The sequence below is a fragment of the Lolium perenne genome, chromosome 3 (genome assembly GCF_019359855.2).
Source record: "Lolium perenne isolate Kyuss_39 chromosome 3, Kyuss_2.0, whole genome shotgun sequence".
NCBI lineage: Eukaryota > Viridiplantae > Streptophyta > Magnoliopsida > Poales > Poaceae > Lolium > Lolium perenne.
Genome location: NC_067246.2, coordinates 188492047 through 188518641, shown reverse-complemented (window position 1 = coordinate 188518641; position 26595 = coordinate 188492047). Strand labels below are relative to the sequence as shown.

At 46.3% G+C, this 26595-nt stretch overlaps 2 protein-coding genes across 2 annotated transcripts; both read left to right on the top strand.

Annotated features, from left to right (window-relative positions):
- Positions 1-15902: 15902 nt before the first annotated feature.
- LOC127342890 (ABC transporter G family member 36) lies at positions 15903-23005 on the top strand. The gene is made up of 21 exons (XM_051368917.2): positions 15903-16362; positions 16471-16591; positions 16698-16786; positions 16931-17175; positions 17325-17401; positions 17546-17599; positions 17702-17792; positions 17885-18186; positions 18275-18556; positions 18697-19013; positions 19114-19274; positions 19366-19632; positions 19720-19946; positions 20032-20364; positions 20499-20789; positions 20932-21015; positions 21100-21233; positions 21655-21882; positions 21966-22137; positions 22231-22485; positions 22578-23005. The coding sequence occupies exons 1-21, from the start codon at positions 16025-16027 to the stop codon at positions 22833-22835; spliced, it is 4326 nt and encodes a 1441-aa protein (XP_051224877.1). The 5' UTR covers positions 15903-16024; the 3' UTR covers positions 22836-23005.
- A 1380-nt stretch (positions 23006-24385) lies between these two features.
- LOC127342889 (uncharacterized) lies at positions 24386-26330 on the top strand. The gene has a single exon (XM_051368916.2). The coding sequence runs from the start codon at positions 24508-24510 to the stop codon at positions 26116-26118; it is 1611 nt and encodes a 536-aa protein (XP_051224876.1). The 5' UTR covers positions 24386-24507; the 3' UTR covers positions 26119-26330.
- The last annotated feature ends 265 nt before the right edge of the window (positions 26331-26595 follow it).

Here is a 26595-nt window from a genome sequence, read left to right as displayed (position 1 = left end):
AAGTATGTGGTGTTTTATCTTTCGATCTTGTCATTTACTTTTGACAGACTTTCACAATGGACTAGTGGCACATCCGCTTATCCAATAATTTTGCAAAAAGAGCTGGCAATGGGGTTCCCAGCCCCAATTAATTAACTTTCATTAATAATTCCCTTCACATGTTTTGCTCTGATTCATCAGTAAGCAACTTAATTTTGCAAATAGACACTCCTCCATGGTATGTGAATGTCGGAAGGCACCCGAGGATTCGGTTAGCCATGGCTTGTGTAAGCAAAAGGTTGGGAGGAGTGTCATCCATAAATAAAGAAAAACTAAACTAAAGTACATGTGTAAACAAAAGAGAAGAGGGATGATCTACCTTGCTGGTAGAGATAACGTCCTTCATGGGAGCCGCTCTTGAAAGTCTGGTTGATGAGGTAGTTAGAGTGCCCACTACCATTCGTTGACAACAACAAACACCTCTCAAAATTTTACTTTTATGCTCTCTTTATGTTTTCAAAACCAAAGCTCTAGCACAAATATAGCAATCAATGCTTCCCTCTGCGAAGGGCCATTCTTTTACCTTTTATGTCGAGTCAGTTCACCTATCTCTCTCCACCTCAAGAAGCAAACACTTGTGTGAACTGTGCATTGATTCCTACATACTTGCATATTGCACTTGTTATATTACTTTGCATTGACAATTATCCATGAGATATACATGTTACAAGTTGAAAGCAACCGCTGAAACTTAATCTTCCTTTATGTTGCTTCAATACCTTTTACTTTGAATTATTGCTTTATGAGTTAACTCTTATGCAAGACTTATTGATGCTTGTCTTGAAAGTACTATTCATGAAAAGTCTTTGCTTTATGATTCATTTGTTTACTCATGTCATTACCATTGTTTTTGTCGCTGCATTCATTACATATACTTTACAATTGTATTGATCAAGATTATGATAGCATGTCACTTAAGAAATTATCTTTGTTATCGTTTACCTGCTCGGGACGAGCAGGAACTAAGCTTGGGGATGCTGATACGTCTCCGACGTATCGATAATTTCTTATGTTCCATGCCACATTATTGATGATATCTACATGTTTTATACACATTATATGTCGTATTTATGCATTTTCCGGCACTAACCTATTAACGAGATGCCGAAGAGCCAGTTGCTGTTTTCTGCTGTTTTTGGTTTCAGAAATCCTAGTAAGGAAATATTCTCGGAATTGGATGAAATCAACGCCCAGGGTCCTATTTTTGCACGAAGGTTCCAGAAGACCGAGGGGGGAAGGAAGTGGGGCCACGAGGCGCCGCCACACTAGGGCGGCGCGGCCTAGGGCTTGGCCGCGCGGCCCTAGCGTGTGGGGCCCTCGTGTGGCCCCCTGCGTTGCCCTTCCGCCTACTTAAAGCCTTCGTCGCGAAACCCCCAGTACCGAGAGCCACGATACGGAAAACCATCCAGAGCCGCCGCCATCGCGAAGCCAAGATCTGGGGGACAGGAGTCTCTGTTCCGGCACGCCGCTGGGACGGGGAAGTGCCCCGGAAGGCTCCTCCATCGACACCACCGCCATCTCCATCAACGCTGCTGTCTCCCATGAGGAGGGAGTAGTTCTCCATCGAGGCTCGGGGCTGTACCGGTAGCTATGTGGTTCATCTCTCTCCTATGTACTTCAATACAATAATCTCATGAGTTGCCTTACATGATTGAGATTCATATGATGATGCTTGTAATCTAGATGTCGTTATGCTAGTCAAGTGAATTTTACTTATGTGATCTCCGGAGACTCCTTGTCCCACGTGTGTAAAGGTGACAGTGTGTGCACCTTGTGGGTCTCTTAGGCTATATTTCACAGAATACTTATTCACTGTTATGAATGGCATAGTGAAGTGCTTATTTATATCTCTTTATGAAACGACAAGTCTTGGCAACGGTGCTACTAAGGATGAACACTTTATTATCTTGATATTTTAGTGAGAGGGATCATCTTATAATGCTACCGTCGCGATCTAAGCAAAATAAGATGCATAAAAGGATTAACATCACATGCAGTTCATATGTGATATGATATGGCCCTTTTGTCTTTGCGCCTTTGATCTTCATCTCCAAAGCACGGACATGATCTCCATCATCAACGGGCATGATCTCCATCATCGTCGGCGAAGCACCAAGGTCAATGGCGCCGTCTTCATGATTGTCCTCCATGTAGCAACTATTACAACTACTTTGAAATACTACTCAACATGAAATTTAAAGACAACCATAAGGCTCCTGCCGGTTGCCACAATACAATAATGATCATCTCATACATAGTCATCATCACATTATGGCCATATCACATCACCAAACCCTGCAAAAACAAGTTAGACGTTCTCTAATTTGGTTTGCATATTTTACGTGGTTTAGGGTTTTCGAGTAAGATCCAATCTACCTACGAACATGAACCACAACGGTGATACTAGTGTTGTCAATAGAAGAGTAAATTGAATCTTCACTATAGTAGGAGAGACAGACACCCGCAAAGCCACTTATGCAATACAAGTTGCATGTCGAGCGTGGAGCAAATCTCATGAACGCGATCATGTAAAGTTAGCCCGAGCCGCTTCATCCCACTATGCCACAAAGATGCCAAATACTCAAACTAAAGATAACAAAAGCATCAACGCCCACAAAACCATTGTGTTCTACTCGTGCAACCATCTATGCATAGACATGGCTCTGATACCACTATAGGATAACGTAGCATAGAAAACAAAAAATTTCCTACCGCGAACACGAAATCCAAGCCAAGATGCAATCTAGAAGACGGTAGCAACGAGGGGATTGACGAGTCTCACCCTTGAAGAGATTCCAAAGCCTACAAGATGAGGCTCTTGTTGTTGCGGTAGACGTTCACCTGCCGCTTGCAAAAGCGCGTAGAAGATCTTGATCACGGCGCCACGAACGGGCAGCACCTCCGTACTCGGTCACACGTTCGGTTGTTGATGAAGACGACGTCCACCTCCCCGTTCCAGCGGGCAGCGGAAGTAGTAGCTCCTCTTGAATCCGACAGCACGACGGCGTGGTGTCTGTGGCGGTGGAGAATCCCGGCGGAGCTTCGCTAAGCGTGCGGGGAAGAAGGAGGAGTGGGGCGGCTAGGGTTTGGGGAGAGGGGGTGGCCGGCCTCTATGGGGTGCGGCCAGCTTGTGGCTTTGTGGTGGCCGGCCCCCTCCCCTTGGCCCTCATTATATAGGTGGAACACCCAAGAGTTGGTCTACAAGTCTTCGAATAAGACCCCAAGCCAAAACCTTCCATATCACATGAAACCTACCCAAGCTAGGACTCCCACTAGAGGTGGGATTCCCACCTTCCCTTGGGAGGGGGTGGCCGGCCACCTTAGGTGGAGTCCACCTGGGACTCCACCCCCTAGGGTTGGCCGGCCATGGTGGTGGAGTCCCTTCGGGACTCCGCCTTCCAAAGTGACTTTCTTCCGGACTTTTCTAGAACCTTCTAGAACCTTCCATAAATGCATCGGATCATTTTCAAACACATAAAATGACATTCTATATATGAATCTTATTCTCCGGACCATTCCGGAACTCCTCGTGATGTCCGGGATCTCATCCGGGACTCCGAACAACTCTACGACCTCCATTCCATCATCAAGTTCTACCATTTCAACATCCAACTTTAAGTGTGTCACCCTACGGTTCGCGAACTATGCGGACATGGTTGAGTACTCACTCCGACCAATAACCAATAGCGGGATCTGGATATCCATAATGGCTCCCACATATTCAACGATGACTTTAGTGATCGAATGAACCATTCACATACGATACCAATTCCCTTTGTCACGCGATATTTTACTTGTCCGAGGTTTGATCATCGGTATCACTCTATACCTTGTTCAACCTCGTCTTCTGACAAGTACTCTTTACTCGTACCGTGGTATGTGGTCTCTTATGAACTTATTCATATGCTTGCAAGACATTAGACGACATTCCACCGAGAGGGCCCAGAGTATATCTATCCGTCATCGGGATGGACAAATCCCACTGTTGATCCATATGCCTCAACTCATACTTTCCGGAAACTTAATCCCACCTTTATAACCACCCATTTACGCAGTGGCGTTTGATGTAATCAAAGTACCTTTCCGGCATAAGTGATTTACATGATCTCATGGTCATAAGGACTAGGTAACTATGTATTGAAAGCTTATAGCAAATAACTTAATGACGTGATCTTATGCTACGCTTAATTGGGTGTGTCCATTACATCATTCATATAATGATATAACCTTGTCATTAATAACATCCAATGTTCATGATTATGAAACTAATCATCTATTAATCAACAAGCTAGTTAAGAGGCTTACTAGGGACTCATTTGTTTGTTTACATAACACACATGTATCAATGTTTCGGTTAATACAATTATAGCATGGTATATAAACATTTATCATAAACATAAAGATATATAATAACCACTTTTATTATTGCCTCTTGGGCATATCTCCAACAGAGATCATGTAAATCACTTACACCGGATGGGTACTTTGATTACATCTTACGCCACTGCGTAAATGGGTGGTTATAAAGATGGGATTGAGTATTCAGAAAGTATGAGTTGAGACATATGGATCAAGAGTGGGATTTGTCCATCCTGATGACGGATAGATATACTCTGGGCCCTCTCGGTGGAATGTCGTCTAATTAGCTTGCAAGCATGTGATAAGGTCACAAGAGATGACATACCACAGTACGAGTAAAGAGTACTTGTCGGTAACGAGGTTGAACTAGGTATGGAGATACCGATGATCGAACCTCGGACGAGTAAAGTATCACGCGACAAAGGGAATTGGTATCGTATGTTAATGGTTCAATCGATCACTAAGTTATCGCTGAATGTGTGGGAGCCAATATGGATCTCCAGGTCCCTCTAATGGTTATTGATTGGAGAGGAGTCTCGATCATGTCTGCATAGTTCACGAACCGTAGGGTGACGCGCTTAAGGTTCGATGTTGTATAGTAGATATGGAATATGAGTTGGAGACCGAATGTTTTTCGGAGTCTCTGATGGGATCCAGGACATCACGAGGAGGTCCGAAATGGTCCGGAGAATAATATTCATATATGGGAAGTCATTTTCAGGGTTACCGGAAAAGTTCAGGATTTTTCGGTATTGTACCGGAGGTTCTAGAAGGTTCCGAAGGGTACCATAGTGGGGCCCACCTATCCCGAACGACCAACATGGAACGGAGGGGTCACATAGGCCCACATGGGCCAGGCAGACCAACCCCCGAAGGCCCATGTGGCTGGATCAAGTGGATAAGATCAAATCCCTTGAAAATAGGGACTTAACTTGGGGGGAAGTTTCCCCCCTTGTTTTGGCCGACCCTAGGTTTTGGAGTAGGGGCCAAGGCAGCCCCCCATGCCTATATAAGAGGGAGGGGAGGGTTGGGGTGCATCACATCGTCCCCCCAAACCCTAGCCGCCCCTCTCTCCCTCATCCTTCCTCCTGCGCAGGCTTGGCGAAGCCCTGCAGGAATTTCTCCTCTACCATCACCACCACGCCATCGTGCTGCTGGGATTCCGAGGAGATCTACCACAACTCCGCTGCCCTCTGGAACGGGGAGAGGAAGGACTTCATCAACATTGTACGCACGACCGAGTACGGAAGTGCTACCGGATTGCAGCACGGGACGATCGACTACATCAACAACGAGATCTGATCTCGTAATGTTTTGGATCTTCGAGGGTTAGTCTCTCATACATCTCGTTGCTTCGATCTTCATAGATTAGATCTTGCTTCTTCCTAGATTGGATCTTGGTTTTTGTTCATGTTCACGGTAGAATTTTTTTTGTTTTCCCTGCAACAAACCCATCAGTTTCTTCACAGAATTCGTCCTCGTTTGTTCCTAGACCTTCCTTAGGTCATAGGCAACATGGGAGGAGCTATTGAAGACCCCCTAGGCCTATATAAAGAGGAGAGGAGCCAAGAGAGAATCACCCCATCACCACATACCTCCACGGCGGAGCCCTGTCGCCTTGAAGACTCCATAGCCGCTGCCTCCACAAGATCTCATCCATCACCACCACTCAAGAGGAAAGGGACTTGGATCTTGAATGCTTCAACACCGATCTACATCATCATCATCAACACCGTCTCCAACACCAATCCCCTTTGTTATTCGGTTGCAATCCAATCCCTAGTGTGGATCTCATCTTGTATTCAATTGTACTATCATACTCCATTCATATGTTTGAGATCACGTTGATTGCCTTCATGTGTGAGTAGTTTCTTTGTTCTTGGGGAGATATGGAGAAACCCTAGCTATATTATGATATGAATAAAGATGATTTATGGCTTTGTACTATGATTGTGTGTTAGTTTTCTCTTGTGATATTATATGATGTCGACCATATAATATTTGCCTTTGGTCCTAAGAGAAAATTACCTTTGGAAGTATGGTAGGTGTTGCCGGGTTCTCGTCGATTCAGAAGTGCACCGCCGCCATGAGAATGGTTGCATATGGAGCACCTGCTGATACACAAGACGACTACCTTCACATGAGTGAGTCTACTGCCATTGAGTGCATGTATAAATTTTGCCGAGTTGTGGTGGGAAAGTTTGGTAAATACTACTTGAGAGGGCCAACCGAAGAAGAGACTGCAAGGATCATGGCACAAAATGCTCCCAAAGGATTCCCTGGAGTGCTTGGAAGCATCGATTGCATGCACTGGTCACGAAAGAATTGCCGTTTGCCTGGCAAGGTATATACGAAGGGCGTCATGGATATTGCATTGTGGTACTTGAAGCTGTGACAGATTATGACCTGTGGATTTGTCATTCTTTTTTTGACATGGCGGGATCACACAATGACATCAATGTGTTGCTGCAGCAGTCTCCGGTGTTCAGCAAACTAGTGGAAGGTCATGCTCCACCATGCAACTATGAGATCAGTGGCAACCAATATACCAAAGGCTATTATCTAGCCGATGGTATATATTCAAAATGGGCCACTTTTGTCAAAACAATCTCGGCTCCATCTGGTCAGAAGAATCAGGAGGCTTGCAGGAAGGATGTCGAGCGGGTATTTGGTTTGCTTCAAGCTCAATTTGCAATTGTCCGGTACCCTGCTCTAAGCTGGGCTCACGACCAAATGTGGGAGGTGGTGCAGGCTTGTGTGATCATGCACAACATGATCATCGAGGATGACCACAAGAATCATGTCAGGACACATGTTGATCCCTATGAGTGCCATGGCCCTCTTGCGGAGGTTGATCATGAGTTGCCTGTAGATTTTGCTGATTTTCCCGCCATGCACGCAGAGATCCGTGATAGCAATGTTCACGAGCAACTTCAAAATGATCTCGTCAAGCATAGGTGGAGGATCAAAGGATTATCAGCAAATACCGCGTCACCTTGATCTAGTCCCATTTATTATATTTGTTTAGTTGTTTTATTGTTTATTGTATTTTAATTTGAAAACAATCTCAGCAAACGTATTTATTTGTATGCTATATTTAATAAATGGTTGTATTTTTGAAAATCCTATAAAAAAAATTATGAGCGACGTTTGTGGGACGCGACTGGAAAACGACGTCCCCCAAACGCGGCACGAACAAAACAGGTCCCCAAACGCTTGATCCGGCGCCGTTTGAGAGACGTGGCTGGAGATGCTCTAATGGTTTTGAATATGCGCTAGTAGGTACTTACTTGTACACGGGTTTGCCCTGGGTTGCAATTCCGTACTACTAGTAGGCGCACGGAGGTGGACCGAAAGGTCAAACCGTCTGAAGAACATAGTACGGCTCCGGTTATTGACACGAAGACACAGGTTGGTAGCAATCCTTGGGTCTCTGCTAAAACAACATGGAGACAAGTCAAGATGAGTACTACGAAAGCGAAATGTACTACGTAGCTGAATGCTAGAAATCTAGAATAGCAGATGCTGAAAACGACGCAAGCTCCACGATAATTGTCACATCCCGTGCCGCTCAATCAATTCCCGTATGAACAACGTGCTGTGCTCGTGACCACTCATCGTGGTACTGGGTTTAGACTTCAGACTCCTGTTCGATCTCGTGGCCTTGCTACTTGCTCTATGTTAGGGCATCTTCAACGGGGCGATCCAAACCGTGCCCGCGCATTCGGATGGGTCCAATCGGACAAAAACGCGGCTCAGCGCGCGGATCCATCCCTAAAACGGATGGCCGCGGCGTCCGGGACGACCCAAACCCGGCCCAAATCTGGGATGAGTTTGCGTGGCCGCGGACGCCGGATGCTGGTCGCTCGCGTCCTCCCCTTGTCCACCCCTGGCCCGCCTGTATGTCTCCCAAAACACACCCAGTCCACTCCACTCCCAAACCCTAGAGATGGCCGACGAAGCGACTGCCGCCGCCACCGCCACCATCGGAGACGAGGCACAGCTCGAGGCCGTTGCCGGTCCTCCCTTGGCGGAGGCTCCTCAACTGGACGGGCCGGTGGTCGTGGAGCCCGGGCCGGCGACGAAGAAGGCGAAGCCCGACCTCACCGCGGAGCAGAGGAAGATCGAGAGCAAGAAGAGGGCCGACCGCCGTAGGGCGCTCGAGCAACGGAAGAGGGATGCCGCTGCCGCGGAGGAGCGGCAGCGGGCGGCGGAGCAGCTTCTCCAACTCAAGACAGAGGCGAAGGCGGACGTCATGCAAGAGCATGCCATGCTCTTTTATGGCCACGCAACGCTCGCTCAGCACTTGATCCTCCCGGGCGCCGGCACGGCCTCGGGGGGGAGCTCGGCCTCGTCCGTGACCCGGCCCCTTCCTCCAAGGTCAACATCCCTGCCGACTGCTCCGTTTGGGTACACGCCCGGCGCGCACGAATTGGGGACGCAGTCGGCGCGGTACGCGTACCCGTCACGGGATGGGTCACCGGAGGTGGGCGAGTCGTTCACGGGGCCGTCTCCTTCGTCCATTGACCTGAACCGTGCGCCGGCGAACTCCAAAGGCCCCAAGCACATGGGAGCAGCAGCGATGGCCGGTGCACGGAACCTGCTCGACGAGTTGTCCACCGTGCAGGCACCGTCCACCGTGCAAGCCCCTCCGTCCTACACGCAGACAATGCCGACCACCATGCCCTCTGCTTTAACCGAGCAGGCTCCCCAGCCACCTCCCATTGACACACAACAGGACACCACTGCCTGTCCCGGCAGCATTAACATCGAGGAGGAGCCGTTGTTCGCTCAGGAGCTCACGCAAGCCGCAGCTGCACAAGCTCGAGGTCGCCGCGTAAGCAAAAGAACCAGCAACTACACGGAGAAGGAGGACAAGGTGCTCGTCGATGGATGGTTGACCATCGGGCAAGATGCATTGACGGGTGCCGAGCAGAAGGGGGCCGCATTCTGGCGCCGGATCTATGAATACTTTCATGAGCATCGCAAATACGGACTGGAGCCATTTGAGAGCGACCGCAGCGACATATCGCTCCAAAAGAGGTGGGGAACAATTCAAACAGAATGCTCCCCGTTAGCGGCATGGGCATGAAGGACTTGGTATGATTCTTAACCTCAACATATTCATCCAATGTTTGCACATATGTTTATCGTTCTTGTCTCGCTTTGCTCTAGGTGTGGCAAGCTTTGGAATGGTACAAATCTAACAATGGAGAAAAGACCTTTGCCTTCCCTCATAGTTGGAAGCAACTCCACGGCACCCCCAAGTTCCAGGAGGGGTACGAGGGGTACATGGCGACCTTGACTGGCAACAAGACCGCCAAAGATCCGACGGTCATTGACCTTGATGGTGGCCAGCCTTGCGGTAGCTCCGCTTCTCGTGCAAGTCGTCCTCGCGGCCACAAGGCAACCAAAGCCGACTTGAAGCGTGATGCCTCGTCCATGCTATTGTTTGGCACTTTGAAGGAGCTGCATGCCGACAGAGAGGTGTCCACGGACAAGAGGGATGAGAGAAGGCGCCGGGAGAAAGATGAGGATAGGAAGAACTACTTCGATGTCCAAAAGAAGAAGCTTGAGATTAAAGAGGTCAAGGCCAAGACCAAAGCTAGAGAAATTGAGCTCAAAGAGAGAGAAATTGAGCTCACAGCACTGGCAAGGGCCCAAGATGTGGAGTTGAAGGCGAAGGAAGTTGAGCTCAAACGCCAAGCCGAGGACAACCTGATCATGAACGCCGACTTGACCAACATGAACGAGGCGAAGAGAGCTTGGTTTAAGAAGAGGCAGAAGGAGATCATAGAGCATCCAAATTGAGTTGACAATCTCAATTTGTAATTTTTATATTTGTTCGAACTATGGCACATTTTATTTCTTCATCATGCAACATTTTATTTGATATTATTTTATTACTATCTGATATTATTCTATAATTGTTAGATATTATTTCTATATTTGTTAGATACTATTTATAAGTATGTGTGGCCAGATGGCCTATTTCCCAAAAAAATATGCCAAATGGCCAAATGGGTGGCCGCTGCGTTGGGCGTAGCGTGCGACCCAAACGGACACGAGGACGCGGGGCGCTGTCCTGGTGTCCGCGCGGCCACGCAAACGGCGTAAAACGGACGGCCCAGCGCGTCCGTTTGGGTCGGCCGATTGGAGATGCCCTTAGAATTGCGTCGTAAAAAGCTAGCTCTATCCACACGCACCAGGTGGATTCAGTTGCCCGGCTGTTCGGTTCTGTGGTATTTGCCCAGCGTTACGTGAGTAGTCATTTAGAGTCGGTCTATGCCTAAGTTGAGTTTTCAGACGCCTCAATATAAAGATATTACACGCCGGCCTTTAGTATACCGATTTTGATATATAAGAATATTCTAGGAGATTTTTTTTTTTGCGAAATTCTTTCAATCTGTTACCAATCATTAACAGTAGGAGATTTACTACCCGCAAAAAAAAACAGTACTAGGAGATTTACATTTAGAAAAACTGATTTGTTTATGCTTAGATCGCCATGTTCAACTAGACTAGGCCTAATCGGACGGCTCCTAATTTGCTCGTTATTTTGTTGCACTTGCCAAGTGGATGGATCAACATTCAACATGCATGACTCAAGCAAGCAAGAACAAAATAAACGCATATTTTCGGCCTTCCATAATGGTTGTACTATCTAAGGGAAGCATCATAATTAAACTATGATGTGGCATCATAGTTAATCATGAAAGAAAGCACTCTTAAATCAAGGGCTTGAGCTTCCATAGTTCCCCAAATCTCAAAACAGGGTAACCCACCGAAGAGGTATCGTGGTATCATTTAATCTGAGCTATCCTATCCGTAATTCTGAAATGTATCGTTTAATCTTAACCATTCTTATGTTTCACTCATCAAGATACCTCTTCGATGGTTTACATTGTTTTGAGATTTGAAGGTCTATGAAATCACAAGCCTAAATCAAGATGGTAAAAAACTATGTAGTAGCAGAGAATGGTCTCCCTCGGAAAAAGGAGACAAACACCAACTCTCACTAGTCACAATTACCCATTTTGTTTTTCGCTAGAGTCCATAGCTTCGCAGGTTGTTTAATGCGAGACTTTTTTTAGCTGGAGATGGTGGAGTTGAAGATGGGTGGTATCGTGGCCACGAAGCCAAAAACAATAGATCTAAGCTCGCTAAAGAAAACAGTCTTTATATCTAGCAGAAATAGGAAAAACATCTTAGATGCGTTCGTGGTTTTTTACTCGTTTAACATCAGTGACATTTGTGCAAAAAAATTACTTGATTTGTGCAATTATTTTACTCTGTGGCCATTTGTTGATGTCTGCTTTTCACAGATATATGAAGTGCTCGACAGCAAGAATAATAAACACATCCTCCTACCGATATATTATCTCCATTGCCCGTGCGTTGCTACGGTTTTGAATAGATTATTTGACCCTTGATTATTTTGGTTCTTTTGTCTTTTATAGTTCTAATGAATTCATAAAATACATGTAGATGCAAAATAATTTTTCTTTCATTTTGTTCCTTCTTATTTATCTGTGGGATTTCTAGCCATGCCACAACTACGTCGATGTGTTCGTCTCTATCAAAAAAATAGAAAGTTCAACTCATGAGGTTTTTTTTTTTAGTTTCTGCCAAACTTTACGAGTGGAAGCTCCACCAAAAATCTAAAGAAAATTTTACGGTACAACAATGCCGTTGTTCTTTATCACCAACCTCTTTTATTCGAGAGTGCCCCCCCCCCCCCCCCTCTGTTTCGCTAAAATGATTAGGGTAATCACTTTACCAAACAAGCCCATCCCTGGAGGAAGAGTAGTCCTTCTTTGCCATTTCTCATTCATCTATGGTTTCCCTAGTCCTTTCAAGATTGGCAAAATCAAACTCATGCGCGTAGTTGGTTCCTAGTTTTTTATATTGGAAGGAAATTATATCTTTGCTTTATTGTGGTAGTGTTGTAAATTAGTAATACTTGTAACATCATGACATATAGAATTCACCTCCCTTTGGTAGTGTGCACTGTCTTATTGGACATGCCTATTACTTTCTATACTTTGCTAGTTCATACATGTAATGATGATAAAAACAACTTGGAATAAAAGAACATCCTTCTATTTCCAGGGCAAAAGAAAAATATTCCAACGTAATTTAGTGTGTTGATAATGATTTAAACTTAAATGAAATGAATGAAGTCGAGCAGGTATCTTCTTTGTATCAACTAATTTATTGAAACAACATGGCGCAATGCACTTCATTTTTTCCGCATATGCTCCTCACTTAAGAAAATACATCAGAGACTTAACAAGCTGATATCCATGAACAGCGACGGAGGGAGAGGGGGACGATAAAGGGCTAAGCCACCTCCAACAATTTACTACTACTTTTCTTCATAAACTCCCTAATACCCAAGCTGACAATTAGTAAACCTAGTAGTTATTTTGCCCCTTCCAACATGATAGCGTCCCCTCCAAGGTTAGTGGCTGGATCCATCCTTGTCCATGAAGCATGTGAACAAAACTAAAAGAGGAATCAAAGTAGAATTTACATTCGATTGAATAGAGTCTACACAAAGAACACAATCGAATCAATATATTACAACTTAAAGGAAAGCATATCATATTAGGAGTGGGCCTTCGGATTAATTTTTTCAGATGCGGCGTGCCCCAATCACAACCAACTTGAAAAACCTTTCAATCATATGTCGACACAATAGACCTAATTAATCTGTGATGTTACTCGGTGATGTAGAAAAAATAACAAGATGTTGTGGATTTGAGGCTGAAAAAAATGAGATTAGGCTAGTGAGGTGCTTCATCTGGAGGTATACAAACATACAAACCCAAACCTGCATCGCGTCACCGTCCAGGAGACCTAGGTGGATCCTATTCAAACACACCAAGAGTACCTAGTTGCAGCAATGTCTAGTGCCATGCATTTTCCTTCGTGCTGCTGAACAATGTCTATTGCACCTGCATTGTGGAGTAGAGAACGAGGACGGTGAGCTCGAAACCAACTATTTCAGTTACATGTAACAAAAAGCATGCATGTATTTCAAAAAACGCATGCATTCCGATCTACGTGATCAATAATATAGAGTCCGGGTAGCCCACGAAGTGCTCCTCGGTGCGTCACAGTTGTCCCGGCGGTCAGTGAGAGGCGAACCACTTCCTTGCACCACCTCCATTGTTATAGGCATCATGATCTCCCACATATATGCTTCCAGCGCTTCCTCCTCCAGGCTTGCGCTTGCAGGTATGGCTTGTCGTCCTGGTTCGACCCTCCGCCATGTCGGTATCATCTGCTGGCGATATGTGGACTGATGAAAGATTGGATCGAAACGAGATTTTGGTGACTGATCTAAATGGAGGGTTAGTTGTAAAAAAAAATCTATATGAAAGAGTGGGGTATTTAAGGAGCTACAAAATAGCGACTTTGTGGGTCACCTCGGAGGTCAATCGGGAGTCATACTGTGGGCCGGCTTCCCTAATTTTGTTTCTCTTGACACTCGTCATCGCCTCCTATGTAGGCAAAGATCAAATCGCGTGGATGTTCTCGGGAAAACAACGAGATTTTCTTTGTTGCCCTTTTTGAATTAGTTTTTGAATTATCCATCTGAATTGTTTTGCCTTCGCCAAAAGGGAACACCCGGAAGATTGATTTGACTGGGCGTACAAGCAGATGGAGTGACTTAATTTATTTGTTTCATTTCATTACATGTTTTTTTAATTGAACCATTGTGTCGTGGTACGATGATTTCTTGCCATATGTGTGGTGCAATTTTAGTCTTTCCATGCAATCATCCATGATTGTAAGAAGGATTCCTTTGCATTTTTAGTGCATTTTTAGTACAAGGCGAGGATTCTGTTTGTTGTCATATATGTGACGCTCTATCGAATTAATTCATTTCCAAGTTAATTTCCATAATTAATGGATATGATAGGCTCTTTCCAAGCCCACATGTAGTAGAAGATAGCATGCGGTGTTGGGCAATAATTTTTGAAACTTTTTTCCACCCGAAGCGGTGGTGATTTGATGAGTAGTATAGAATATTGCGCTGGATTTCTGTCCTTGATTGACGTTGTATGCGTTTCCTTGATTGATGTCGGATGGTTTTGTTTCCTTCCGTGTGTGTGATTGATCGTGGACGTGATATGATGGGCGATTTTGAGATGATGTACGGCTGCGATCTTCTGAATGTTTGACGTCAAAGTGACACACCATACCTAAGTGCAATATAATAGTAAAGATTTTTCCTTCTTATTGTTTACATCTTTTTGTGCAAGACTGGTGATGGGTTGATGGGTGATGAAATTGAGAAGATGACCGAGATGTAAACGTGATGTCCAATCCATAATGATACTAGAAATTAGTGGGCAAATCGAGCCCGAGCTGCTAGTAGCTAAGATATTTCAAAAAAATATGAAAAAGGTACTTCTATTTTTTTGAACAAACTAGTATTGTAGACATAAAATAATATTTATACAATGTGTAAATTTTAGTAAAAAAATGGTGTATTTCAGGCATCACAAAAATGTGGGTCTAAGTGTGCATTAAAAATATGTTTTGATTGCCACATTTGTCATTTTGGTGTAGGTGGCATCTGATCACAATAACATTTTCTAATACAGTACTAATGTATGTGGCACATTATTTAATGAAAGGAAGTACGAGAAGGTAGTACTTCACTTCTTAGACGTCTTTAGTTGGAACATATCATGCATGATGTTATCTACAACCGATACTAGTAGTTGTAATATCATACCGTAAAATTATATGCATGCTATATATACTCGCTAAATATATGGCATGATATATAACCTGGATACAATAATATCATACGTATATGGCATGATATAACAATCATACAACAATATCATATATTGTAATATCGCAATATCATGCCATATATTTAGTCCCAATATCTTGACGTGATATATGTGATATACTGTAGTAGCTATCTATTAGCATCGTAACGTATAGTAACGTAATATCGCAATACGATACGAATAATATCATACGCACGGATAACCTGAAACGGCAAATATACATGGCACTGAAAATGTGACTTAATGCATGGGATTGGCACGTTGGCAGCATGCTGGGGCATATATTGGCAGCAAATTCATTTTTTGTACGTAGCAGTTACTGTCGAGTGTCGAATCTATCCCGTATGAAAGGCGACGAAAGGATTCGTGCGTATATAATCAGGCCCGCATCCCCGCGGGCACATTGATTGCCATAGCTCGCCGCCTTTGGCAATGGCTGGCAGGGGCGTTCTAGAAGCCCTGCCTACTGCAGCGTCTCAAACTAGGCCTTGTAGAATTGACAAGTGGCGTACCGTGGAATCGAAATGAATGTGGGCGATTTGGCGGAAATCCAATCCTTGATGACCTCTCCACGCCACCACCTTCCCCGTCCCGTTCCGTTCCTTCCCACGCCCTACAAAACCCCGTCCCGTCGCCCCAACTCCCAACACCGCTCCACTCCACCTCGCCAACGGAAAAAATCACGCGGAGGGGTTGGAGGGTTTTGCGCCGCTCGGCTAGGGATTGGCGGCAGCGGCGGCTACCTAGCTCCGCGCGAGGAGGAGGAGGTGTGGGGGCCGGCCGCGGCGCGGCGGGAGGAGGAGATCTCGATGGACGCGACGGCGGAAATCCACAAGGTCGCCAGCATGCGGGCCGCGGGGGACAGCGGCAGCTCCATCTGGCGGCGCGGGGACGACGTCTTCTCGCGCTCCTCCAGGGACGACGACGACGAGGAGTCGCTGCGCTGGGCCGCGCTCGAGAAGCTGCCCACCTACGACCGCGTCCGCCGCGCCATGCTCCCGCCGCTCGACGGCCCCGCGGGGAAGGGCGTGGTCGACGTGCACGGCCTCGGCCCGCGCGACCGCCGCGCGCTCCTCGAGCGCCTCGTGCGCGTCGCCGACCAGGACAACGAGCGCTTCCTGCTCAAGCTCAAGGACCGACTCGAGCGGTGCGCGCGTCCTACTAGACTCGGCAGCTCGCCGCCGTCACTCGTTTTCCCGTTGCCTGGGCCTGCCTGCGGGGTGTTTGACGATTTGTGCGTGCTCGTTTTCTGCAGGGTTGGGATCGACATGCCCACCATCGAGGTGCGGTTCGAGCGCCTCGTGGCGGAGGCGGAGGTCCGCGTCGGCGACAGTGGCCTCCCCACCGTCCTCAACTCCTTCACCAACACGCTCGAGGTGCCACCCTGCTTGCCCCTTCTCGTTTCTCTCCATCCATCTGTGCGTGCCTGCCCAACATACAATCCATTGATTTGATTTGGTGCGAGTGTGTTTACTATCGCAGGAAGCGGCGAACGCGCTGCGGATACTCCCCAACAGGAAGCGGACCATGCCCATCCTCCACGACGTCAGCGGCATCATCAAGCCCCGCAGGTGAAAACATCTCCCTCTCCTTCTCTTCTCTTCACAGAAAACATGCCTGCATACCCGTGGAGTACAACTTGCAGGATTTGACCCGGGTCTTCCGGAGCGCCACCGCTTCTTCAACCTCACGCTCTTTTCGTTTCCTTCGCGCAGGATGACTCTCCTGCTGGGCCCACCTGGGTCAGGCAAGACCACCCTGCTGCTCGCGTTGGCCGGGAGGCTCGACAAGGGCCTCAACGTCTCGGGCAAGGTTACCTACAACGGCCACGGCATGGAGGAGTTCGTGCCGGAGAGGACAGCCGCCTACATAAGCCAGCACGACCTCCACATAGGCGAGATGACCGTCAGGGAGACGCTCGCCTTCTCCGCACGCTGCCAGGGTGTTGGCACTCGCTTTGGTACTACGGAGTACTACAATTCTCTCTGCAACTAGTCACGTGCACTTGCGCATTCATTCACTTCTGCTGCTCGCACATTCTGTGGGATTTGGCTTCCTTTGCTTTGAGAGATATGCTCATCAAGTCTCCCATTTTTGCTGTGTTGCCAGATATGCTCACTGAGCTGTCAAGGCGAGAAAAGGCAGCAAATATCAAGCCTGATGCTGATATCGATGCGTTTATGAAGGTAGTACTACTACAAATTTTCATATCAGATCCAAGTAGTAGTAAATAAACAAGATTCTGCTTGTTTCACTGCTTTCTTCATCATAATTAAATTTGAAATGGAGAGCCAGTATATACCAACTTTTCTGCTCATCTTGGTTACTAGGCGTCTTCAATGGGGGGCTTAGAAGCCAATGTGAATACAGACTACATACTCAAGGTACCCGCAGCTTTGAGCTACAACTGCGACTAACTTCAGACTGAATTACTAGTACCCAAAATATGGCTTGTTCATCATTTCAGACGTTACTACTTGTTGCAGATATTAGGACTAGAGATGTGTGCAGACACCATGGTTGGGGACGACGTGCTGAGGGGCATCTCTGGCGGACAACGGAAGCGTGTTACAACTGGTAAAATAGATTGAATTCTAGCTCCATTTCAGATGATGAAAGTCAGTGGTTAATAAACCGTTAATGTGTATCTACTTTGGTACGTTCTGTAGGTGAGATGCTGGTTGGGCCAGCCAAGGCGCTCTTCATGGACGAGATCTCCACTGGGCTCGATAGCTCCACTACATTCCAGATTGTAAACTCGCTCAGGCAGTCTGTCCACATACTCGGTGGCACTGCCCTAATCTCCCTGCTGCAGCCAGCCCCTGAGACCTACAACTTATTCGACGACATCCTCCTCCTCTCGGACGGACACGTCGTGTACCAGGGCCCTCGTGAGGACGTGCTTGAATTCTTCGAATCTGTCGGGTTCAAGTGTCCTGACAGAAAGGGTGTCGCTGACTTCTTGCAAGAGGTTCCCACATTGGCATTGCCATCACCTTCTTATCTACACATGAGTACTTTTTTTTTTGATAACACGCCTCTCTGCAAATGCTGGACAGGTGACTTCGAGGAAAGATCAAAAGCAATATTGGGCACGGGGTGACGAGTCCTACCAGTTCGTTCCGGTTAAGGACTTTGTGCATGCATTCCAGTCATTCCGCACTGGGAGAGCTATAAGAAAGGAGCTCGCTGTTCCGTTCGACAAGAGCAAGAGCCATCCAGCAGCGTTGACAACCACGAGGTATGGCGTGAGTGGCAAGGAGCTGCTAAAGGCAAACATTGACAGGGAGATCCTCCTCATGAAGAGGAACTCTTTCGTCTACATGTTTAGAAGCTTCCAGGTAACTGCTATTAATACAAACAAGTATATCGATTGGTACATGATTACTTGCATCGGCTTGATGCGACATTTGATCAATAAAAGCTCCCTTTATCGAAAATAGGATGGAATAATGGATTCCTTGGCATTCTGTCATTATAGCTGATCCTGGTGTCATTTATGGCAATGACGCTCTTCTTCCGTACAAAGATGAAGCGTGACTCCGTGGCCAATGGGGGAATCTACATGGGGGCGCTCTTCTTTGGTGTGCTAATGATCATGTTCAATGGGTTCTCTGAGCTTGCACTTACTGTCTTTAAGCTACCTGTGTTCTTCAAGCAGAGGGACCTTCTTTTCTACCCAGCATGGACCTACACAATACCCTCGTGGATCCTAAAGATCCCAATAACATTTGTTGAGGTCGGCGGTTATGTTTTCATAACGTACTATGTCATTGGGTTTGACCCAAATGTTGGCAGGTGAGATTTGTCGGGAATCTCTTTTATTTAACTACTGCATCGTCAGCTATCATATATTGATACTGTTCTGCGATGTTCTGAATGTTCTAGTTGTCACCAGGTTTTTCAAGCAATATCTGCTTATGTTGGCCATCAATCAGATGGCCGCATCACTCTTCCGATTCATCGGTGGGGTAGGGAGGAACATGATTGTTGCAAATGTCTATGCATCATTCATGTTGCTAATTTTTATGGTATTGGGCGGATTCGTTCTAGTAAGAGGTATGTTTACTTACCCAGCGACCCTTCTGGCCTGATAGCTATTGGATTTTTTTTTTCAACATCTAAGCCATCGTTCTGTTTGAATCTACAGATAAAGTGAAGAAATGGTGGATTTGGGGTTACTGGATATCTCCACTAATGTATGCGCAGAATGCCATCTCAGTGAATGAGTTCTTGGGTCACAGCTGGGACAAAATCTTGGATAGCGCTGCCTCAAACGAGACCCTTGGCGTGCAAGTCCTCAAGTCCCGTGGAGTGTTCACAGAAGCAAAGTGGTACTGGATCGGTTTAGGCGCAATGTTTGGATTCACATTATTATTCAACGCTCTCTTCACTCTTGCCCTTACATACCTGAAGGGTGAGTACATCCAGAACTAGTTTGCTAACATTTCTCATACTTTGGTTACATCTAATCCTGAGATGGTCTCATCTTGTGATTTTCCAGCATATGGTAACTCCCGTTCTTCAGTATCTGAAGATGAGCTCAAGCAGAAGCATGCCAACCTGAACGGTGAGGTTCTGGACAATGATCACTTGGAATCACCTAGCACTTGTGGACCAACAGAAATTGTCGAAGCGGATTCTAGCCCCACACTTAGGGGAATGGTCCTTCCATTTCTCCCCCTTTCACTTGTGTTTGACAACATCAGATACTCTGTTGACATGCCACCGGTAATTGAGGAAAAATGCTTCGGTTACAGTATCACCATCTGCCATTGTCTTAAGTTAGTAACCTTGTGTATGAAATTCGTTTCAGGAAATGAAAGCACAAGGCGTGGTAGAAGACCGTTTAGAACTCCTCAAAGGTGTTAGTGGATCTTTCAGGCCAGGTGTGCTGACCGCGTTGATGGGTGTCAGTGGCGCTGGCAAGACTACGCTGATGGATGTGCTGGCAGGGAGAAAGACAGGCGGGTACATTGAAGGAAACATCAGCATTTCTGGATATCCAAAGAAACAACAGACCTTTGCGCGTGTATCAGGATACTGCGAACAGAATGATATCCACTCCCCTCAGGTGACAGTCTATGAGTCTCTGCTTTTTTCAGCGTGGCTTCGTCTTCCCGAGGATGTTGATTCAAACAAAAGAAAGGTCAGAGAAACAAAATAACTACTACTTCTGTCCATAAATAGATGTCTTAGATTTGTCAAAATTTGGATGTATGTAGACACTAATTAGATTTAGTCAAAAAATCAATAGATAGTTTCTAATTTATGTGTATGCAGATGTTCATCGACGAGGTGATGGAGCTTGTGGAGCTCAAGCCTCTGACAGATGCGTTGGTTGGTCTACCAGGAGTGAATGGTCTGTCGACTGAGCAGAGGAAGAGGCTGACCATTGCTGTGGAGCTAGTTGCTAATCCTTCTATCATCTTCATGGATGAGCCAACCTCTGGACTTGATGCCAGAGCAGCTGCTATCGTGATGAGGACAGTGAGAAACACGGTTGATACTGGTAGAACTGTTGTATGCACGATTCATCAGCCTAGCATTGACATATTTGAAGCATTTGATGAGGTATGAGAGAGTTCTCATCAGAGATTTTTACCAGCTACCCTGTGGATAACTAAGCTAAATTGGTGAATTCCGCTTGATTGGTTGTTCGATCCTTGAACTATGCCGAGGTCTTAACTGTCTTATTAAATATTAATGCTTGCAGCTTTTCCTGATGAAGCGAGGTGGAGAAGAGATATACGCTGGTCCATTAGGACATCATTCTTCTGAGTTAATCAAGTACTACGAGGTAAAGTGATATTAAAAGAATCTGAGAATACCCCAAGTCAGTTTCCTGAATATTCTGATAAGCCCATTGTTTTGTACTGTTCAGGGGATTCATGGAGTCAGCAAAATTAAAGATGGATACAACCCTGCAACATGGATGCTGGAAGTGACAACGATTGGCCAAGAACAGATGCTAGGTGTTGATTTCAGTGACATATACAAGAAATCTGAACTCTACCAGTAAGTTACTAACTAGCCATCCTACTAGTCACATAGTCATTTGGAATCACCTTACATGATTAAGGAGGCAAACCTCAGATGGTTAAGCAAACAGAGTTCTCTAAGTATGCTATAAAGGTCAGGTAGCTTAGCATACCACACGTAAATAGGTAAATTTACATATGGCAGATCATATCCTTAGCATACCACACGTAAATAGGTAAATTTACATATGGCAGATCATATCCTTAAATTTGCTGCACTTAACTCAGCATACTAATACAAGCTACCACAACAAGTTGAAAGACTGGCAATGGCGACATACTAATGCTCTTTAACTTCGACTCAGCCTTGCAATGGCAGCCTTTCAATAAGGCAACTTTCTTTTCTCCAAGGATTTTTTGCAATTGCAGGTGTAATGCAAGTATGTTACTTTTTGCAGGAGGAACAAGGCTTTGATAAAGGAACTAAGCCAACCTGAGCCAGGTTCAAGTGACCTTTATTTCCCTACCCAGTACTCACAGTCTTCGATCACACAATGTGTAGCTTGCCTGTGGAAGCAGAACCTGTCATACTGGAGGAATCCTCCCTACAATGCTGTCAGGTTCCTCTTTACTACCGTTATTGCTCTTATCTTTGGAACCATCTTCTGGGACCTTGGTGGCAAAATGTAAGTCATGACACCCACATTCTATATAGCAAGCAATTAGCCACAATGAAAACTTTGTTTATCTCCTGTTCTTCTTAATCCAGGAGCCAGTCACAAGACTTGTTCAATGCCATGGGGTCCATGTACGCTGCAGTGCTGTTCATTGGTATCATGAACTGTACTTCGGTTCAACCTGTGGTGGCCGTGGAGCGGACAGTCTTTTACCGTGAAAGAGCAGCTGGCATGTACTCCGCGTTTCCATACGCATTTGGCCAGGTGAGTGTTTTTTTCATGCAGATGGTTCAGTTCTAGACGCTGTTGCATTATTGATAGCTAGACTTTGATTAGCGATAAACTTGTCAATTGCAGGTTGTCATTGAACTCCCATACACACTTGTTCAGGCTACCGTGTATGGAGTAATTGTTTATTCGATGATTGGGTTTGAGTGGACAGCACCCAAATTCTTCTGGTACCTCTTCTTCATGTACTTCACACTGCTCTACTTCACATTCTACGGCATGATGGCTGTTGGCCTGACACCGAACTACCACATTGCATCAATCGTTTCGTCGGCATTCTACGCCATCTGGAATCTCTTCTCCGGATTCATCATCCCCCGACCGGTAAGTTTCATCACCTTTGGCAGTCCACATCTACTCATTTTTCAGCATTTCTGAAGCTTAATTATTCCTGTTTTTTGTCTGAAACTAAGCAGAGAGTCCCAATCTGGTGGAGATGGTATTGCTGGGTATGCCCGGTCGCTTGGACACTGTACGGACTGGTCGTATCTCAGTTCGGCGATGTTGATACAGCAATGGATGATGGCATCCTCGTGAAAGATTTTATAGAGGACTACTTTGACTTCAAGTACAGTTGGTTGGGTTATGTGGCCACGGTGGTCGTGGCATTCGGGGTGCTATTTGCCTTCTTGTTCGCCTTTGCCATCATGAAGCTCAACTTCCAGAAGAGGTAGATGATGACGATATGAAGCATGCTCTAGATAGAAATTGCATTGGTTGCGTGGCAAATAGGTTAGGGATCCCAATAGGTTATTAGTTATCTTGTACATCATAGAGCCTTTTTCTTCAGGAAACATTGTATACTGCATCCTCTCATTTTCATATAAATTTTATAAAGTTGGGATTTTTCTTTGTAGAAAATACAACTCTTGCCTCTGCATCAGTTGTATATGTTTTATGGAAGATAAACACATCCTCATGCACTAAGAAGCCTATCTAGCTAATGTGCTCAAACTGGGACATTTACTCTCCTTAAATGCTTCTTGGCGTCAATTTTTATCTGCTTGTTGTGTTGCGTACTCCCTCCGTCCACAAATAAGTGTACCTGCGGGGTTTTCAAGATAAATTATGAGGTGGAGTGAAAAGTACATTGGGAACATGCATCTCTCCTCTTTAATTCTTTCACCTCCAATGAGCTAAGTGCTTGTAGAAAACAAGAAAAATATGTGCTCAATATTATTGGTTTTGATTTCCGTGCGATGAGAGAGAAGCAATTAAATTGCATTGGGAAGATAGGAGTACACTCTTTTGTGAACAAAGTTTAGAGGCTAGATGTCCACTTATTTGAGGATGGAGGGAGTATGTTGTATGGAAGATAAAAGTAAGAAGCCAAGACATGAACGCCCAACTGGAAGGACCTCAATGCCGCCTAGAGAGAGGGGGTAGCCATTTAGAACTTTTACGGTTTTTTGCTTGAACAAATGCAGAGTAAAACATATATCTTCAAGGCTCAACTATATACACCAACAACTTAAGATAAGCAAGACAAGCAACAAAGTTATAGCAAGATATATACCTTTAAACACGAAGACAATCACCAAGCAAAGAGGTTGAATATAGAAATAACTGAACCATGTGGAGACGATGATGTATCCTGAAGTTATATGCACCAACAACTTAAAATAAGCAAGACAAGCAACAAGGTTATAGCAAGATATATAACTTCAAACATGAAGACAATCACAAAGCAAAAACCTTGAATATAGAAATAACTCGGCCGTGTGAAGACGATGATGTATCCCGAAGTTTAGCTTTCGATGAAAGTTCATCCCAGTTGGAGTGGTGTAGAGGCTCAATCCACTCTAAACGCCACAATGGTTAACCGTATTCTCAGAGTCATCATCAGAAGGCATCGCAATTACGCTAGAAGACGCCGTACTGCAGGAGCAGCTCGTTGTGTTCATGTCGCAGTGCGTCGTGCTCATGTAGCGGAGAGCCGAAGCTTGGCGGTCGCGTTCACAGTAGCTAGTTGTCGTGATTCGTGCTACTTGTCGTTTGCAACATAAATTATAAATGAGATTTGATAGCATTATCTGGCTCAAGAATAAAAGTGGACTAAAAAACAGTCACACACTGTACTCGTATTATGTTCAGTACGTAAGTTGTACTAGAGCTCGTGTCCTCGTGTCCTCGTGTCCGAGTGGGACTTGTGTTTTGGGTGTTGCTATACCTATAAGTATACGTTTTCGCTAGGTCTTGAGGAAAACTCGGCCTTAAGCTTTTTTTTTTGACAGAACTCGGCCTTAAGCTTTGAGTCGATTACGCGGTGTTGCCGCAGACCGCAGATATAGCCGGGCGATTCTAGTTCTAGGGCTAAATCCAAATCGATCGATCACAGCAACTGCCATGGCGACCGCCCCGACCCGCCCGTCTCCCTGCTGCCTCACCCAGCGCGACACCGAGGTGAGGCTGCCCCGCGCGACGCGGGTGAAAAACAAGGCTCCGTCGCCGATCCAGATCACTGCCGAGCAGATCATCCGCGACGCCCGGGGGTGCCACGACCGATCGATCAAGCCGCCGCCCAGGAGAAAGATGGCCGACCTCGACGAGCTCTCCGAGTACCGCCTCGGCGAGCGCAACCTGTTCGAGGAGAAAGTTTGCCGGGCGGACTGCGGCGTCTCGGCGTGGGTCAGGTACGCGCGCTGGGAGGAGCAGCAGGGGGACCTCGCCCGCGCCCGCTCCGTCTACGAGCGCGCCCTCCGCGCCCCCGCCGGCCACCGCGACCACGCGCTGTGGGTCAAGTACGCCGAGTTCGAGATGCGCAGCCGCGCCGTCGGCCACGCCCGGAACGTCTGGGACCGCGCCGTCGCGCTCCTCCCCCGCGTCGACCAGCTGTGGAGCAAGTACGCGCACATGGAGGAGACGCTCGGCGCCTACGCCAACGCCCGCCAGGTGTTCGACCGCTGGATGGCGTGGCACCCGGGCACCAACGGCTGGGACGCGTATATCATGTTCGAGACCCGGTACGGCGAGTCCGAGTGCGCCAGGGCCCTCTACGAGCGGCTCGTGGACGAGCACCCATTGCCGGACACCTTCAAGCGCTACGCCGAGTTCGAGATGAAGCATGGAGAGGCAGAGCGTGCACACCGGCTGTACCAGCGTGCCGCCGAGCTTCTTGCTGCCGATGGGAAGGACCCAGCGCTAGCGGTAGACGCTGCCATCGTCGCAACAAATAAGAAGATATCCCCCTACGAGGATGCGGTGCGCAAGAACCCGCTCAACTACGACGCGTGGTTCGAATACCTCGCGCACGAGGAGAGCACCGGGAGCAAGGACAGCATCAGGGACGTGTACGAGAGGGCCATCGCCAACGTGCCCCCGGCGGAGGAGAAGCGATACTGGCAGAGGTACATCTACCTCTGGATAAACTACGCCCTCTACGAGGAGCTCGACGCGCAGGACATGGGACGTGCCAGGGAGGTCTACCGGGAGTGCCTGAAGCTGATCCCGCACAAGAAGTTCACCTTCGCTAAGGTGTGGATCATGGCGGCCCAGCTTGAGATCAGGCGCAAGGACCTCACTGCCGCTCGCCAGCTTCTGGGAAATGCCATCGGGATGGCTCCCAAGGGCAAGATCTTCAAGAAGTACATCGAGATGGAGATGCGTCTCGGCAATGTTGATCGGTGTCGGACACTGTACCAGAAGTACATCGAGTGGTCTCCGGCGAACTGCTATGCTTGGAGGAAATATGCTGAACTGGAAAGGCAACTTGGAGAGACCGATCGTGCTCGGTCCATTTATGAGCTTGCAATTGCTCAGCCAGCGCTAGATATGCCTGAGTTTCTTTTGAAGGACTTGGCTGAGTTTGATGCTTCAGCTGGCTTGAGCGGTATAGACCGTGAAATCAACACACCAAGAGTAGGAAAGAGGAATAGACCACTCCCTGGTGAAGTCTCTGAATCCAAACACCTGAAGATTCTGCAAGCAGCACATCGGTGGAAGAATTCAAGAGAATGAGATATGTTCTTATTCTTTACATGCAGTTGGAGGTGAGCACTGATCCACGGCAAATCATGATGCAATGAAGACGTTTTGTTTTCCTTTTTAAGAAATCAGTGAAGGTTTATAATACTACTTGTTGTCAACCCGTGCACCTGCATGGGCTAGTTTTTTCTGTAAAACAAACAAATACTGAAATCCCTTGGCACCATTTGCATATTTGTTGGATGGAGCTTGATCGCTGAACTTTTTGCTTCCAATACATCGTTTCGATGTGATATATTTAACCAACTAAAGAAAAACGTAAATGCCTACTGAATAAGGATAAATGTATAAATTATGCTAAAAATGATTAGTAAGCATAAATTTTAAAAACTGGAGCAACATATTGGACATCTCTCTAGACCTTGATTCATGTATGTAGGCACCAAACGGATAAAAGAATTAGGGCCTCTTTGAATTGTATGGTTTCATCTCTCTTGACCTTTTGGTTCA

What these genes read in the sequence shown, in the direction of transcription:
- LOC127342890 (XM_051368917.2), top strand. Translation starts at nt 16,025, where the DNA reads ATGGACGCGACGGCGGAAATCCACAAGGTCGCCAGCATGCGGGCCGCG. An exon ending in ACATGTTTAGAAGCTTCCAG is followed by an intron (nt 18,557 to 18,696) that starts GTAACTGCTATT and finishes CTGTCATTATAG; the next exon opens with CTGATCCTGGTGTCATTTAT. An exon ending in TTCCATACGCATTTGGCCAG is followed by an intron (nt 22,138 to 22,230) that starts GTGAGTGTTTTT and finishes TGTCAATTGCAG; the next exon opens with GTTGTCATTGAACTCCCATA.
- LOC127342889 (XM_051368916.2), top strand. Translation starts at nt 24,508, where the DNA reads ATGGCGACCGCCCCGACCCGCCCGTCTCCCTGCTGCCTCACCCAGCGC.